This window comes from Pimephales promelas, chromosome 2 (assembly GCF_988280905.1).
Source record: "Pimephales promelas chromosome 2, fPimPro1.hap1.1, whole genome shotgun sequence".
Taxonomy (NCBI): Eukaryota; Metazoa; Chordata; class Actinopteri; order Cypriniformes; family Leuciscidae; genus Pimephales; species Pimephales promelas.
Genome location: NC_142770.1, coordinates 24765014 through 24783754, shown reverse-complemented (window position 1 = coordinate 24783754; position 18741 = coordinate 24765014). Strand labels below are relative to the sequence as shown.

General features: G+C 35.9%; 1 protein-coding gene across 1 annotated transcript; it reads left to right on the top strand.

Moving 5' to 3' along the window:
* The first annotated feature begins 169 nt into the window (after nucleotides 1-169).
* Nucleotides 170-18368, top strand: arhgap19 (Rho GTPase activating protein 19). Its single transcript, XM_039657364.2, has 11 exons — nucleotides 170-254; nucleotides 2281-2555; nucleotides 6195-6266; nucleotides 9728-9937; nucleotides 10012-10238; nucleotides 10315-10401; nucleotides 13273-13338; nucleotides 13456-13623; nucleotides 15078-15176; nucleotides 15298-15405; nucleotides 16652-18368. The coding sequence occupies exons 1-10, from the start codon at nucleotides 211-213 to the stop codon at nucleotides 15388-15390; spliced, it is 1341 nt and encodes a 446-aa protein (XP_039513298.1). The 5' UTR covers nucleotides 170-210; the 3' UTR covers nucleotides 15391-15405; nucleotides 16652-18368.
* Nucleotides 18369-18741: the final 373 nt, after the last annotated feature.

Here is an 18741-nt window from a genome sequence, read left to right as displayed (position 1 = left end):
TAAAAAACAAGCTCCTGGCTGCTACAGAAGACTGTCTTTAGATGGCTGATCCCAGAACTGTAGAGCACACTGCAGACATTTGAACCGACCAATCAGCGCTCAGAACACCCGCCTGGCCCCAAATCCCCTCCCACTTTCCGCTCACTGCCCAATCATGATTAAGCGTCGGTTAACGCCTCAGCAGCGGCGGATTCAAACTGAAGATGAAAGATGGCCGCGGAGAAAGACACCGATGTAAATAAACAAGACAGAAGGTAACCAATATTTATTTACAAACACGTTCGCTTAATATACATAGTATGAAAATGCAGTAAAATATTGATACTTTTGAATAACTGCAAAGAAACGGGTGGATAGGAACACCGAGGTGAACATGTAACGTTAGTGTCATACGCAATGCTTTGTGTTAACGTTACAGTTTGAAACGCAAAGAAATGACACAAAAATAACATTGAGTTCCTGTCACATAACCTAAGTACATGTAAAGTTAGAGATATATATTTATACAGAGAGAGTTATATAGATTAGATATATATAAATATATAGTTTCTTCTGTCGTAACTTTGAATGAGCATAAACACAAAGTACCAAACGTTATTCTTTGAGGAGGCGTATAAAATCATGTAACGTTAAATGTAAAGTTTATTTGTGAATCTTTCTGGGCGTAATAGTACTATGGTATTACCATCTGAAACATCCACTGTGCTTTTCACTGCCAAAGAAACTAGAATGTATTCAAGTGACACTGACAGTAAGATTCAGGAAGAATCGTACATGATCATGTTTTCCAAGCCATTGTAATGCTAAAGTGAAATGCCAAGCAAGCACAGAGCAACACCGATTATAGAGAACAACCGATCATTTTAGGAGTCTTTCGTGTTTTAAAACCCTCAGAATCAGCATCATAATTGATACTTGCTTGTACGTTACTTGCTCTGAAGTAATTTACCACAAGTTCAAGCTCTTGATTCTTCATTCAAGGCTTCCGTCACCATCTTTGCTGAATAAAATGAGAATTTATATGTTCATTTACAGTTTCCTTCAAAAGAAAATAAGTTATAAGTTACCGTTTGTAAACCATCAAGTAAAAAGGAATAACATATTTTCCTTAACATTACATCTTAAATATATATAAGTTTAAAGAAATGAATTTTAAAACGTTTTTAAATATATTTTTCCATTTAAAAAGTTTTACACTAATATAATTATGAAAATATTATTAACATTTTTGGATAGCTGCTTTGCACAATGTTTTACATTGTGAATTAACATCGCCTCGTTAAATTATTAGATCATTTAAAAAGACGTATTAATGTCGAATAACATTTCCTATTTTATATTTGGCCTGCATGTTTGTCGCACTACATGACAAAAGTTTTCAAATATGAATGAAAAGTCAAGCAGTTTTGTGCATGCATAGCCTATTTCTAAGCTTTTAATCGCATCCAAAATAAAAGTTTGTGTTTACATAATGTGTTCTGTGTAATTTTTTGTTATAAATACACACACAATTAAGAAATATTTGCATTTATATGCTGTATATTTATATATCATTCATTTTATATATAAATATAAATATTTTACGGCAGTTATGTTCACGGAAATAAAATAACGAGAAACTAATAATATACTTTTTCAGTTATTGCATTTTATGGGTAAGTTTGCTAAAGTGCAATGTCATGATTTCTAATTTATAAAGTTAATTTAATGCATTTAAAAACAATGTCATATCATAACTGCTATTTATAGTCCTACTAGCCAAATGATACACTATTTTAAGAAATCCAACAGAAATAAACTCGCCTACTACAGAGAAATGTAATGTCGTAGCGGGATTTGTTTTATCCGTGTGCGTTGAGCGTTTGCTTGGGCCGTGAGCGTCTGAGCGTAGCGCACACGCATAGAGGGAATATTGAGCCGAGCGTCACAATGCGCCTCTTCGCTCACATGATGTGCGCACTACGCTACTCCTGACGTCACAAGTTGCACTTGATTGCGCGAGTAGACTGCGTTTGGCCGGAAGCTAGTTATTTTACTTTATAAAGTTTTAAATACGGATATTTTTCTTACACAAACGCATGGCTGTGCTTCAGAAAGGCCTTTAAAAAGCATGTAAGAGCCAGGATATTTTTATTTATATTTTTATATATATAACTTCAATTTTATTTGTCTGAAGGGAAAATGTCATATACGCCTAGGATGGCTTTAGGGTGAGTAAATCATGGGCTAATTTTCATTTTGGGTGAACTATCCCTTTAAGTCATGTGTGTGGGTTCACAGGGGCACGGTGTGCAATGTTGTGAACAGTCACGAGTCAGAAGCGGGCGGCGGTGGAGACGGCCGGCTGCCCATCATCTTCAACCCGGACTTCTTTGTGGAGAAGCTGCGTCACGAGCGACCCGAGGCCTTCACCGAGCTGGTGCTGAGTAACATCACGCGCCTCCTCGACCTCCCGGGGGCCGAATTCTCACAGTTACTGGACGAGGAGCCCAAGACTCCCAATGGCACTGTGGCGGGAGGCTTCTTCCGCTCCTTCAACTTCCTCAAACGCAAAGGTCAGGAGGTTTTGGGGAGTCGTAGCTAGTTTCCATTTCTGCCTGCATAAATCATTCCTCATGTGTTGGACAAATTTACAACCAGTCCATTGTCAATATGCCTTCGAGCTTATAATGGAGGCGCCGGTGATTTTTCTGCGGGAAGACTTCAGACTCTATTGACTGAATCTATTGAACAACCTTCAGAGTGAGAATTAGATCATCTGTTTTGGGAAGTTCTCTGAAGTTAGTTTCCTGCCGTCGGCTCCTGCTATTGAGCGGCTAGCTCTAGATTCATTACCGCCTAGCCAAAAGTAATGGGTGAAACAAAAGTCAGGACCTCATTGTGGTTTCAATGTGTGACCAACAGTATTTGGTTCCCAAACCAAAGGAAGATTCTTGTATAGAAGTAATTCAACACATTTCTTGACCCTAAATACAAACCCAATTCCATAAAAGTTGGGACACTGTACAAATTGTGAATAAAAACAGAATGTAATGATGTGGAAGTTTCAAATTTCGATATTATATTTAGAATACAACATAGATGACATATCAAATGTTGAAAGTGAGACATTTTGAATTGCCATGCCAAATATTGGCTCCTTTTGGATTTCATGAGAGCTACAAATTCCAAAAAAGTTGGGACAGGTAGCAATAAGAGGCCAGAAAATTTAAATGTACATATAAGGAACAGCTGGAGGACCAATTTGCAACTTATTAGGTCAATTGGCAACATGATTGGGTATAAAAAGAGCCTCTCAGACCGGCAGTGTCTCTCAGAAGTCAAGATGGGCAGAGGATCACCAATTTCTCCAATGCTGAGGCAAAAAATAGTGGAGCAATATCAGAAAGGAGTTTCTCAGAGAAAAATTGCAAAGAGTTTGAAGTTATCATCATCTACAGTGCATAATATCATCCAAAGATTCAGAGAATCTGGAACAATCTCTGTGCGTAAGGGGCAAGGCCGGAAAACCATACTGAATGCCCGTGATCTTCGGGCCCTTAGACGGCACTGCATCACACACAGGAATGCTACTGTAATGGAAATCGCAACATGGGCTCAAGAATACTTCCAGAAAACATTGTCAGTGAACACAATCCACCGTGCCATTCACCGTTGCCGGCTAAAACTCTATAGCTCAAAAAAGAAGCCATATCTAAACGGGAACCAGAAGCGCAGGCGTTTTCTCTGGGCCAAGGCTCATTTAAAGTGGACTCTAGCAAAGTGGAAAACTGTTCTGTGGTCAGACGAATCAAAATTTGAAGTTCTTTTTGGAAAACTGGGACGCCATGTCATCCGGACTAAAGAGGACAAGGACAACCCAAGTTGTTATCAGCGCTCAGTTCAGAAGCCTGCATCTCTGATGGTATGGGGTTGCATGAGTGCGTGTGGCATGGGCAGCGTACACATCAATGCTGAAAGGTATATCCAAGTTCTAGAACAACATATGCTCCCATCCAGACATCGTCTCTTTCAGGGAAGACCTTGTATTTTCCAACAAGACAATGCCAAACCACATACTGCATCAATTACAACATCATGGCTGCGTAGAAGAAGGATCCGGGTACTGAAATGGCCAGCCTGCAGTCCAGATCTTTCACCCATAGAAAACATCTGGCGCATCATAAAGAGGAAGATGCAACAAAGAAGACCTAAGACAGTTGAGCAGCTAGAAGCCTTTATTAGACAAGAATGGGACAACATTCCTATTCCTAAACTTGAGCAACTTGTCTCCTCAGTCCCCAGACGTTTGCAGACTGTTATTAAAAGAAGAGGGGATGCCACACAGTGGTAAAAATGGCCTTGTCCCAACTTTTTTGAGATGTGTTGATGCCATGAAATTTAAAATCAACTTATTTTTCCCTTAAAATTATGCATTTTCTCAGTTTAAACATTTGATATGTCATCTATGTTGTATTCTAAATATAATATTGAAATTTGAAACTTCCACATCATTGCATTCTGTTTTTATTCACAATTTGTACAGTGTCCCAACTTTTATGGAATTGGGTTTGTACATTCTTAACCCTTGTGCATCCTTAGGCCGTGTGTCCACCGAAGCGTTTTCAGCTAGACGCTCTGCTGAAGACGCTGTGCTTTGGGCGCTTGAGAGCGTTTTGGCAGCGCAGCGTTTTTCCGTTGAGACGTTTCGTTGCTATGATACAGAATATGTTGCTGTTTGAATGTTGTGACAGTTGGTCAGTGTGGTTTAGTCCCGCCCCTCCTCCACTGTGATTGGACGGCTGGGTAAAAAGTGACAGTGATGGGCGCTGCGTTTTATCCAAAGTTGAACATTTTTCAACTCTCGGCGACCAGGAAAACAGCGTCTCATGGCGTTTAAACAACGCGACGCTCCCATTGAAAACAATTGGAAACATACGCCAGGAGCATGGAAAAAACGCTTTGGTGGACACACGGCCTTAAAGACTTTTTTGTGTTTTTTTTTTTTTTTTCAGTTTTTTTGCATAGATTTTGGCACAAGTGTGTGTTTTTATTGGAATTTTACTATTTCACCCTCATTTCCTTTCATAAATCTATTTTACACTAGAAACACACAATAGTGCCACTTAGGACCAAAAATGTCCCCATTGAAATTGATGTAAATTATTATGCATTTAGTTAATAGGCTCTCATTCTGTTGTCAAAGCTTCAAAATGGAAACTTTACTATTTTTTACAAGATGGCGTCATTTCCTCAGTTTTGGCCTATAAAGCAAAGACTCACTATTTTGCTGTTTTCTACTTCTGCGTTGGTTTGGATGTCAAAATCTTTCGTAAAGCTAATCTTTATTAGATATAAATCTCAATTTGAAACATTTTACTAAATATAGATTTTACATACAATAATATTCATAAATAAGTTAATAAACCTCTTACTACTTTCACTTTTTTTAACTTCTGTCACTTCAACAATAATCTGACAATCTGTCACAGCTCTTTAAAATGAGACCAAAATTAAGCCACTTTCACATTTTGTGACAGGCTTTTTTTGACAGATTATTATAACCTCAGATTATTACTGTTTTACTGTATTTTTTTTTATCAAATAAAGTCAGCCTCTGTGAGCAGAAGAGACAGACTTCTTTCAATAACCAAAGTGTACCCTTAAAATGAAAAAAAAAAAAAACAAACTACAACAACATGATGCATAAATTTGGCATTTTACATAAATAAATATATTTATTTTCAAGGTATATTTAATTTCATAATTCATTTGGTTTATCATTAAATGAGTATTTAACATTTTACATGAGGCCTTATTTATGTATGCATTTCATTTTGCACTTTCATTTATTGCAAAATTCCATGATATATTGAAATCACTCTGTAATTGCACTGAAGACAATGCAAATTATTAAAGTATTTTCAGTAATATATTTATTTTGTATTAAGCTGACAGCATATTTTCCCCCTTCATACCAAGTTAAGTTTATACAGCTGAATAGAAACATTTTCATGTCAAATGTATTATTTATTTATATTTTTTTTCAACAAATAAAGTATAATTTACATAGGGAATATTGCCTTCCAATTCCCAGTGAGCAAGTTAAAAAAAACAACGATTGGATTGGAAAAACAATGTTTATTATTGGAGATAGGTTTCATTGTGAAAAAAAACAAAAAACTGATTTATATCTTTATTTCTTTATTTGGCAGATAAAGGTGGCATGCCGCTCACGGAGGAAGGAATAGGTCACATTTATCAACTCATCATGTACCTCAGCAAAAGTAAGTCCAGGATATTTAATCAAGTTAACGAAATTTCGCCAAAAATGTCTTGCTCTTGAAATTCCTGATTGCTTTTCAAATGATTTTGGTGGATTTTGCTGGTGGATTTACACTGAATAGCAAGAGATGTGTGCATGGTTAAATCGCTGCATGTGCAATGTCAAGGCAAATGAACTCAAACACACTGTGCTTTTTTGCAACTTTTTTGCTGCTTGATACGAAAGGAAAACTCATACGCTTTTAATGTTCCTTGACTGATCTACAAGAGAAGTCTGATATAACTATTAACTAACAAAATTGCGATGATTGACATAGTGGCAGCCGGCAACCATAGCACCGTTCAGCATCTAGTGCAGTGGTTCTCAACCTTCTCCTGCAGGGACCCCCAACAGGACATGTGTTTGTTTTCACCCTGAAATTGCACACCTGATTCAATTAGTCAGCTACATATTAAGCCTTTGAGTAGAGCATGTCTAATAAGTGGAGAACGTCCACTCTCGGTAAACGTCCGGGTTCTGAACTGGTTGCAGTTCCACTCTGGTTCCATATGAGGGCGCTCACAGGACGAGTGCAGAATGAATGGAGGTCTATGGAGCTATACCCCTCAAAATCCACTTTTCTCAGGATATAATTTTTTGTCTTGTAAATTGTAATTTAACCTTCGGTGCTCTTCGGTCATTTCTGACCGAAAAATTTTCTGTTTTGAAATTTTAAAAATCACAGCTTCATCGGAATGTTACGAAACTTGGTGACTTTTATGGCATTGGGTATGTGAACACACAAAAAAATTGAGGTCATGATCCGAGCAGGCTAAGTGGTCGTAAAAAAAAATAGTCACACTTGTGCTCTTCGGTCAAAAATGACCGACTCATAGGAAATGAATGGGAAATTGACAAAAACACAAAAACTTTGAGAATTTTTGTGTGTACAATCTACAAATCGGCCACGATGCAGAAAAAAAGTGCTCAGCATTGAAGGGGTGACACTCTAAAACATCAAGAGTGCAAAACAGACATACCCACCCCTACACACACACATACACACACACTTTTATACACAAAAACACCAATAAATTGTGATTAAAGAAATCTGTTTTGAATATTTAAAAATCACAGCTTCTTCAGAAAATTACGAAACTTGGTGACTTTTATGGCATTGGGTATGTGAACACACACAAAAATTGAGGTCATGATTCGAGCAATTTAAGTGGTCGTAAAAAAATGAGTCACACTTTTGCTCTTCTGTCAAAAATGACGACCTATAGGAAATGAATGGGAAATTGACACAAAAAAAAATTCTCTGAATTTTTGTATGTACAATCTACAAATCGGCCACAATTCTAAAAAAAAGTACACCGCAAGAAAGGGGTGACACTCTACAACATCTAGAGTGCAAAACACACACACATACAAACACACTTTTATACACATACACACCAATAAATTTTGATTACAAAAAGTATGTTTTGAATTTTTAAAAATCACTGCTTCATCGCAATGTTACGAAACTCCGTGACTTTTATGGCATTATGTATGTGAACACAAAAAAATTGAGGTCATGATCTGAGCAGGCTAAGTGGTCTTAAAAAATAGTCACACTTGTGGTCTTTGGTCAAAAATGACCCCATAGGAAATGAATGGGAAATTGTAAAAAAATGAAAAAAAAAATAATTGTGAATATTTGTTTTTTTTGTCATTTTTTTAATAAGAAATAGTTTTTGAGATTGTTTCAACTATATATACAAATCCACCACCAACAACAACAAAAAAATGTGTTCATAAACAGCTGGGGAATTCACAATTCCTCTCAATAGAGAGCTGTACATGCCATCAAGTGGTTACACCATGATTCTACGCTTTTTCTCTATACTGTAACCAGATGCTAATTTTCTTCAAAAAATTTTTTTTTTTTCTGAAGGCCTAGACTCTATATTAAACTAAAACACTGCATTAATATTTTTTTGAAAAAAATAATATGTATATAGAAAATAATATATATTTTTCAATGGCAAAAAAAGCCATAAATATAGCATAAATATTAATAAATTCATTTAAATTGTCTCAAAATACTAAATTAAAAAGAATAAATATTATAGAACAAAAATAAATTGCATTGGTTTTACTGGAATGGAGAAAGTTTCATTTTTAGGTGTCCGGTCACTTTTGACCGGGAAGATAACAAGTGTGACTCCGAAACGAAGAGCACCTGAGGGTTAAATGTTGTAATCGAAACGAGGCAACAAGAACTCAACTGGTAAGAAATCGAAAGTACATAAGTACTCGTTCATTCAACTTTCGATTTATAACCCATGTTGAACTTGCAAAATCTCCTATCAAATCTGAGATTTCTCAACGGCAATCGGGTGAACGAGACAAATTTAGCCGTCTAGCCCCATAGACTCCCATTCATAGCTGATCGCCCCCAGTGGAAATCTAATGGAACTACAACCAAAATTCAGTACAGTAGGACTTAATAGGGAGTGGCCAGGCTCTCCATAGACGTGCTCTGCTTTGAGCTTTTAATTAATTGAATCAGGTGTGCCATATCAGGGTAAAAAAAAGGGGGTCTATGCAGGAGAGGTTGAGAACCACTGATCTAGTGGCTGCAAGCGAGAAACATTAGGACGCAACGATTCGACATGTTTGGTGTTTTGCTATTTTTGACCATAGTAATATTAGATGCATTATGACCAGAAGGGAAATAATCAATGAGTCATAATCATGACATATCTTAAGCGTATTTCATTTTATTTTATGTAGATATACTGCCCTACAAAATCATTATTTATTCTTTCTGAATAGAGCGATATAAGTTATCTGATAATCTTCTGTCATTTTCTGTCACATATGAAACTTGGTAATTGTTTTGGTCACACTTGAGCTCCTCGCAGTCAAACATGAGCGCATTGGAAACGAATGCGAGATGAATTTCATCTAGTGGAAACTTTTGGTACTACGACCAAACAAAATCTTAATTTTTTTGGTATCTGGTTAATTTTTTTGAGATATCAACCTCAAATTTGTAACACAACTTGTTTAGATTCATGGCTTTTGGATTTTTCACAGTTTTGATGTATACACATTTTTTTTTTTTTATGAAAATTGAATGTAGTATTTTTTTTTTTTTGTATTTTTCATAACTATAAAACTTTAAAGAGACCAAACTTAAATCTATGCTCTAAAGCATTCAAAAGTTATGACAATTTTCAAGTAAATACTCAAAACACGAATGCAACTACTGCATAAAAATAATTTAGTATCATAAAAATCCCCTAAAAACGTTACTAACCCAAAATACAGTACATTAACGTCATTGAAATAAAAAAGCACCAGAGGGTTAAGTCATCTGGTGAAACTGTTTTCATATCACAGTATGCTGTATATCGCAGACGATCAAACTATTGCAGTGTCCGTCTTTATTGTGCAGCCCAAGAGACGTTCGGTCTGTTTGTTTTCCGGCAGATCTGCATGTAGAGGGTCTTTTCCGGGTCCCCGGGAACAGCCTGAGACAGCAGACTTTGAGGGAGCAGCTCAACGGGGGAGCCGACATTGACTTCGCCTCCGGTGACTTCCACCCCAATGACGTGGCCACGCTCCTCAAAGGCTTTCTGGGAGAACTGTCCGAGCCCCTGCTGACGCACCGACACCTGCACGCTCACCTGAAGATCACAGGTTGGTCCGCTTTCCCAGCACCTCTCTCGCTGCCGTCCGTCACCCACTGACGGGGCTCCTTCTGTTCTCCACAGAGCTGAAGCTGTTCGACGAGCGAGGGGATAAGACGAGTGTGCCGGATAAGGAGCGTCAGATCGAGGCCCTGCAGCTGCTCCTGCTCCTGCTGCCCACGGCCAACCGCACGCTCCTCAAGCTCCTGCTGGACCTGCTCTATCACACCGCCAAACAGCAGGACAAAAACAAGATGTCTGCGCACAACCTCGCACTCATGTTCGCCCCGCACGTCATCTGGCCCAAGAACGTATGTCGGTGGTTTGCTTTTTTTTAACCGTTAAACGTCCGAGCATGCGTCATGTTTCATGTGTTGCTTTCTTCAGATGAATGCCAGTGACCTTCAGGAGAACCTGAAGAAGCTGAACAGCGGCATGGCTTTTCTCATCAAACATTCACAGAAGATCTTTCGGGTACTTTTCCTCTTTTATCTTCTCTGATACTATATCATTTTAATGTTTTTTTTTTTGAAGTACTATTTATAAATCTATTCTAGTTTTTGTTAATGTTTTGAATGAGACTTAAGTATGTTATTCATTTTGTTATGTGCTTTTGTCACAAAATATACATATTTTAAATATTTCTATTTAGCTTTAATTTATTTTTATTTCAGGTTTATCCATTTTAGTGCTTCAGCTTGAATATATTTATTTCAGTTAGTTGACAAGGAAATATTTGTAATTTTGTTCGTCCGGTTTATTATCGTAAACTGAAGCCAAAATGATTAAAAATTGAATGAAGCTGAAATCTAAATATTAGTTGAACAACTTACTTTAGAAATGTTGCCTTGGTAGTAATTCATTGGAAATGCGGTTAGTGTTGCTGTGAATTTGCTACATTTTTTTTTTTTTTTTTACTTGTTTTTGGAACAGTCATATGAAATCAGTGTCACGTTTTCAATGGTGATGTGTTGAGGAAAACGGTGCTCTCGGCCGTGTGATGTTGCTTAACTTTATCACATGTTTTAAATGTGAAAACTCCACATTTTGAATGTTTTACCGCAGCACATTAACTGAGTTTCTTTGTGTTTCTTTTGTCCCGGACAAGCGTTAATGTCGAGCCTGGACCTAGTTTAACCCTTTGTTTACATTTAAGTCCGCACCAAGAAAAAAGTGTTGACAAATTATCTTCTTATGTCACTAGTAACCACACTCAATATATATATTTTTTCAACACATCCCATCATTTTTTAAATATAGGCCTCTACCAAATGGTTGAGATGTCGCTTAATGGTAATAAATGGTACCGGAATTCATACACATACTTTGCCATACTTTTTCATTGCCCATCATAATTTATGATCAAAACCTTTTCTAGTCTTGACAAAACACATATTGTCAGAAAGGCCTGAGTCTCAAGGTTCCATATTTTGTAACAGGAGTAATATTTGGACAGAAATGTATTAATTTGTTACAGCAGAATGCATACAATTAAATTGAATGGAATTTATGTCATTTTTGATATTACGCCTAAACAAAATCTCATGGGAAATTCTTCAGTTTTTGTGATATCAACTTCAAATTTGGAACACAACTTGGTTAGATGTATGGCTTTGATTTTATAGGAAAAAAAATATTTTGTAAAATATATATTTTATATAAAAGAAAAATATTTAGTACAGTATATTTAATTTAATGTAAATTTAAAACTTCCATAACTTTTTCATACTTTTATTTTTTGAAGTGTTTTTACTTCAGCAGTGTTTTCGGTAAAACAAGACTAAACTTTTAGGTCTTTATTACAAAGCATTCTTGAATTACAACCAAGTTTTAATAGTGCATTGTACTGTCCATTCTCAAAAAGGAGGTGTTATGTGCCAAATCAACCGTTTGGTTGAGCATGTTTTTGACAAAATTATTAAAAATATACTAAAATAAGTTTTTTCATAGCACCAAGTAACATCATTTTGTAAAGTTAGTGTAATATGTAAAAAAAATATGCTTAGCTTGCAAAATTTCCCCAAAAACAGTTCACATGGCTGGGGTGATTTATTTGTTTCTGACATCCATGTTACAAGAAGTGATGTGACAAGTGCTGTTGATTGACACTGTTAAATCTAGTGGATTTTTTTTTTTTTTGGCATAACATACCTCAACCAGATGATGGAGATGGCTCAATTAAGTTAGTGACTCAAAATGTGCTCAACCGTTTGGTTGAGAAGTCAGTTGAAAAATGTCTTATTTTTATTTTATTTCAGCTTTATTTCAGTTCTTGAAGACAATTTTGAAGAGTTTTAGTTACACTTAACTGTCACCGTCCCACAGGTGGGACGTTTGCCACTATATTTTTAAAATAATATCTTAGTAAATACCTTTAGTAATATTGGCAAACTATATATCATTTGAAAGCTTACAATCTCTAGTTTCCATATTTGGTGACTGATTTTCAAAATATATTACAGAGAAGCCATAATTTATCAATATGCAACAAGAATATTTTCATACTCATAAGGCGTGTTCAGACCTTTATTTTAAAATAGCAGTAAACATGAAAAATCAGAAAAAAATGGTAGAAACCTCAGTTTGTTTTCATGCCAAAAGTTCAAAAGACAGAATCCATTCAATTATTTTGGAAAAAAATGTCTGAAAAGTTTGAAATATCAAGAAAAAAAGAATAAATTCACCATTTTTGACGTGGCAGCTAGCTATGACTTACATGCGTGTTCTTTGTATGTGTTTCTTAGAGGTTCAATTCATATCAAAATCTGCCAAACTTCCCATACTACTTCTGAATAGGATCTCTACTTCAGAAATTGTATGAAAATTGTGAAAATAATGGTTCAGATCACTCAAAACACGAATGGATATGCAGGCGCCCTTAAATGGGCAATAATGGAGTCTGATTGTGCCCTAGTGAAAAAGTTTGAAACACAACTTGTTCAGATTTTTGGCTTTGATCTTTCTGCCGTTTTAGAGTAGCCCAGGTTTTGAAAATATATATTTTATGTAAAATATGAATAATTTATATTTTTACATTGTACATTTCCATAAACTCAAAGTTCTATAACTTTTTTTCTGTTTCACTTTCTTAATTTATTTCACTTCTACAAAAATCTGCCAAATGTCTTCTTTAAAACAAGACCAATCATATGTCTATATTCCAAAGCATTCTTGAATTACAACCATTTAAGTTCGAAACGTGCATTTTCATGTCTATTCAAAAAAGGGGGGGTGACAGTTAACAGGTTAACAAAATCACCAGTGACGTGACGTTTAAAGGATGTTTATGTGTGTTTTACTCTGATTGTGAAATGAACTGGTCCTCTGTTGTCTTCTCATGTGAAGGCACCGGTGTATCTGCGGGAACACGCCAGACTTCAGTTCGCCAACACCAAAATTATCCACTCCAAGGTTTGTGCCGTTTATACTCGTCCTAAAGCCAATCTAAGCTCTGATTGGAGCGTGACACACCGTCAGTCCTGTAAGTGTGCTGGTGTGAGTGAGATGATGCGCTCTCTCTGGCTGCAGGATGACCTGGAGCTGCTGGCGGTCAGCGGGTCTCCTCTGGGGAAGAGGAGCGGAGCGCGAGTGGGGCTCGACTCAGAGAATCACACAGAAGAGGCGCTGCGAGAGCTCTATCGACACGTCACCGACAACATGCCACACTCCGCCAAGAAGAAGAAGCTCATCAGACAGGTGAGGCCACACGGCGTAGCGGGGTTTTCTGTTTTTGGGTGATTTTGTTATGTTAAAAATAACTGATTTTTATTATTATTATACTAATGATAGTTAATTCATTGTTTGATTGTCTTATTATTTGTATTATATTATATATATTATACATTTTTGCTGTAATTAGTTGAATGGTTTTAAAGTCGGTCACTCTATTTTAATCTGAAATTTTGCATTTATTGCATTTATCCTTATAAATATTGCATAGTATCATATAATCCCCTCAGGAATTCTAAATAATAAAAATAATTACTGGAAAAAACATTTATTCGGGCCCTTTGGACCACAGAGGGCCTAAAGGCTAGATTTGATTTTGTTAGTGTGCTTTTTTGCTAAAGATATTTTAATTTATATATATATATATATATATATATATATATATATATATATATAAATTATTATTATCATGATTAATTAGACTATTAAGATAAACAATAAGTATTATTATTATACTGACAGCAGATTCCTTGAGATGGGAATTTTAGTTTGTTAGCATACATTTTTGCAATAATTACGTAAAGGAGTAGTTCACTTTAAAAAAAAACTTTTGCTGATAATTTACTCACCCCCATGTCATCCAAGATGTCCATGTCTTTCTTTCTTCAGTCGAAAAGAAATGAAGGTTTTTGATGAAAGTATTCCAGGATTTTTGTCCATATAATGGGCTTCAATGGGAACCAAACGGTTCAAGGTCCAAAAGACAGTTTCAGTGCAAATGGTTCAAAGGGCTTTAAACGATTCCAGACGAAAATGAACGAATCTTTTTCCGAGTCATTTAGTTCGTAAAAAGAAAAAAGATTCGTTCATTTTGATAAACGAGTTCGAAAAGGAGAGTCACAGAACAGAGTATGGCGAGCATTTGAGCTTATAAAACTTAAACTTTGATTATTTGATTTTTTTTTTTTTTTTTAAATGAGCAAACGTTTCGCTTGATAAGACCCTTATTCATCGTCTGGAGTCGTTTAAAGCCCTTTGAACAGTTTGCACTGAAACTGTCTTTTGGACCTTGAACCGTTTGGTTCCCATTGAAGTCCATTATATGGAGAAAAATCTGGAATGTTTTCATCAAAAACCTTAATTTCTTTTCGACTGAAGATGACATGGGGGTGCGTAAATTATCAGCAAAAGTGTTTTAAAAGTGAACTACTCCTTTAATAATAAAAAAATAATTCATCAATATTATTATTATAATTTTTATCACTGTTATTGTTAATACTTTTTTATAAAGTAAACTAGATCATGCTATTATTATAGGACATACATTTTATAAGTGATTTATTTAAAAACAAATCATGCTTCTTGTTGTTGATTATTATTATTATTATTATGATGCTAATGGCAACAGAGGTGTTTTTTTCTTTTTTAAAAAAAAGTCTTTTTCGTTCTGTTTGCACATTTTTTCTGTGATGTGATTTCAGCTAGGCAAGCAGTCGACCCCCGTGACTCCTGTCAGTGAGAATACGACTCCTACCAGTAAAAAACACACACGCTCGCGCTCCTTCGGCGGCCTCATCAAGGTCAGCACAGGCTATCATGTGTCCTTTAACTCAAGCCATACATCCTTTGCTCGTTACAAAGTACTATAGTCACACTGTAACAAAGCGGGTGTGTGATGAGTTCTGCTGTGTTTAACCGCAGAGGAAGGTTTTGGGGAGCCAGCCTGCGGTGGACAGGAGAGGGCGAGTGTCTCCTCCGGGGAAGGAGAACCTCAGCGGCGGGACAGAGAGCTGAGGAAGAGGAGGAGAGGTGAGCAGCCACAGCACACACACTCTTTATTTCTACGTTTTCTTTTCTTTTCTTTTACCTTTATTGGTAACACTTAAGGTTCATTAGTTAACATTAGTAAATGCATTAACTAACATGAACTAACGATGAGCAATGCATTAGTTACAGTGTTTGTTAATCTTTGTTAATGTTAGTTAATATAAATCCAGCTGTTCATGGTGCGTTCATGGTAGTTCACAGTCCATTAACTAATGTTAACTAATACGACCTTTGATTTTAATAACGTATTAGTAAATGTTGGAATTAATATTAACTAAGATTATTAAATGCTGAAGAAGTATTGTTCATTCTTAGGCCCCGTCCACACTACTGCGTTTTCGTTTAAAAACGGAGACCTTTTGCTACGTTTGCACCTCCCGTCCACACTAAAACGGGAAAAACGAAGACCTAAAACGGAGAAGTTTAGAAACGCTGCAGCTGCGTTTTGCGTTTTGCAACTCCGGAGGGCGTTTTAGTGTGGACGAGACAAAACGGAGGAGTTTACTCTATGCTCTATGATTGGGTGTCATCAGTCATGACGTGTCCTTCCCTGATTCGCCAACCACTGTTTACACCGGCGCGCGCATGCCCAGTGTTGGTGAATGGTCACGTGATCTGCGTTTTCAGTCGTTTTAATGTGGACGGAGATCAATTCTAATACGCAGACAAAACGCTGGTGTGGACGGAGATCGTATTCGTTTTAATTCTCCGTTTTTAAACGAAAACGCAGTAGTGTGGACGGGGCCTTAGTACATGTTAACTAATGTTAACTAATGAACCTTATTGTAAAGTGTTACCTTTTTATTTTTTTATTTCGGTTGTTATTCCAGGTGTGGAATTTATTTTATTTTCATTGTTCTAATTTGTTTTTTTTGCATCTATTTATTTAATTTTTTGTGTTCATTTGTGTTTTTTTATTTACCGTTTTACTTCAAAAGTTATATTTATTTTGGATTTTTAAATGTAAATTTTAGTTTTTATTTAAAGTGTCTTTTTAAAATCATTTGTATTATGTAGTGTCATTTGTTTTTGTATTATTTCACGAGTGATATTTATTTATTTTTGTTTTTAAATGTAAATTTTAGTTTTTATTTAAAGTGTCATTTGTTTTTATTTGCTTTGCTTTTGTGTTATTTCACGAGTGATATTTATTTATTTTGTTTTAATTCTGTTTGAATGATTGTGAATTGGTTGTGAATGTAACGTATCTTGTTGTTTTTGTCTGTAGTGTGCATTCAGTCTGAACAGAAGACTTCATCCTAAACAACGGGAGGAGATAGTTTTATTCGAATTATTTTATTTATATTTTTAGATTCTGTATTGTTTAACATGGGGACTAATTTTCATTTAACGTGACTTTATTTTCCCTTCTTTTTTTAATCCGCCGCAGAGTTTTAAACCGTTACGTCAGGTGTGCTTGGGTAAACCACTAGTTAGTTGCACTGGGAGTTGTTAACTGACCATTTGCAGTCTGTATATGTGTAAATACGTGTGTGCGTGCTGATATCTGGACCGTACGCTAACACACAATCCATGCTGTGGTCAAATGTCACAAAAGTGCATTACCGCTATTCACAGCAACTGGTATTTGTTTACATATTGACATTGTCTTAATAACACTGTGAACATTCAAAATATGACATTTTGTGACTAGAACAATACGACTGTGATTCATTTTAAACCTTCTTTGTTGTAAATCATCAGCAATTTGGCCACTGAGTCAAAGAGATTCATGTATTTCGTTACATATTTAGTGATTTTTCATCATTCATATGGTGAGAAGTGCACAAAGCAGTCGTGTTTCTCAATGAAAAGCTGTTACGTTTTGTTGCGTGTCAAGGGTCTTTGATGTGTCTTGAAGCCGGTTTGTGTAAGTTTGGACTGTGGGATTATGGGAAGGATGGTAATTGTGGCTGTGATTTGAACAGCGGGAATGTGCCGTGTGTAAGTTTGCGCTTGGATCTGTGGGAATTAAAGGATGTTGTGGAAGGAATTACTGTTAATGCTGGTTTGGCTTTTGATCCTGAACGTCTCCTGTCATGTGTTACTCCTCACAGTGCTGTGATGTCACTTCCTTACATATATATCGCGCTTTTATATGTGCTAATAGATGCACAATCCCTCCACTTTAAAGACTCGTACATTTTAACTGCCGAATTGCTTATTTTTATCAGTATTTTGCCATTTTAATACACAAGGGACAGTTCACCCAAAAACGGTCATTCTGTCATCAGTTTACACACCCTCAAGTCGGTCCAGACATGAATGATATGTTGTTAAACCAGTCTGATATTTTGAAGACTATATATATATATATATACCGACAGTCTTCAAAATATCAGACCGGTTTGGATTGGAATGACTTAAGGTGTGTAAATCATGTTTCCATTTTTGGATGATCTGTCTCTTTACATTTGTTAAATAAGCAAAACAAGCCCATCTTTTAACATGGTACAAGCTGTGTCGAGTTTAATATGGGGAGCTGATGATGGGCGTTTACAAATGTAGAAATTGTAACAACTTTTCACAGAAGCAGTTCTTAAAGTGTTTTTAGAAGCGCTTGGTGTCTTTATTTTTTTTTTAATTTTTTTTTTTATATATAGGTTGTTGTAGATGCTACAAATGTATCATCTGCATTGTGTAATTGTTAAGTGGGATGTTTTTTGTAGTGTGTGTGTGTGGAAGTTGGGCAGGTTTTAACATCTACTGAAAAATGTGATGTGGCAAATTGTGAAATTCATTGTTTTTGGAATAAATTTTGCGCATTTACACTTTCAATATAAAAGGTTTATTTTTTTTCCTTTTATTGTTACAGTAGTTAAAACTGGAGGGTTAAAAAATCGGTTTGATCTGTGAAACATTTGTATTTTGTACATGATCTGCTGTATAATGGGTGCTTCTGTGTATTTCATTTTATATTAAAACTTTTACCGGCTGAATTGTAACTCGCTTTTCTTTCTTCTGTACGATATATACGGAGATGTGTATTCTTTGAGTTGTGCCTGATTACTGCTGGTTAATGTTTGCTCGCAGTTCCAGGGCTCTCCGCTAGAGGTCAATGCAGATCAACTCATAACCGGCACTTGTGCTGCTGACAGAAATATGATTGTATCACTTGATTGTATTATTTATTAGGAATCATCACAAATACACTTTCAAAAAGATAACTAAAAGATTTCCGTTGGCTGAGATAAAGGATCAGATTCTCTGAGCGGTAAGTGGTCTAAATAAATGCAATCGCTTTAGCAATCAGTTTGTGTTGAGCTATCGGAACAGTTTTAGGTTTTTTTTTTTTTTCCACAATTTGTAGTATTGGTA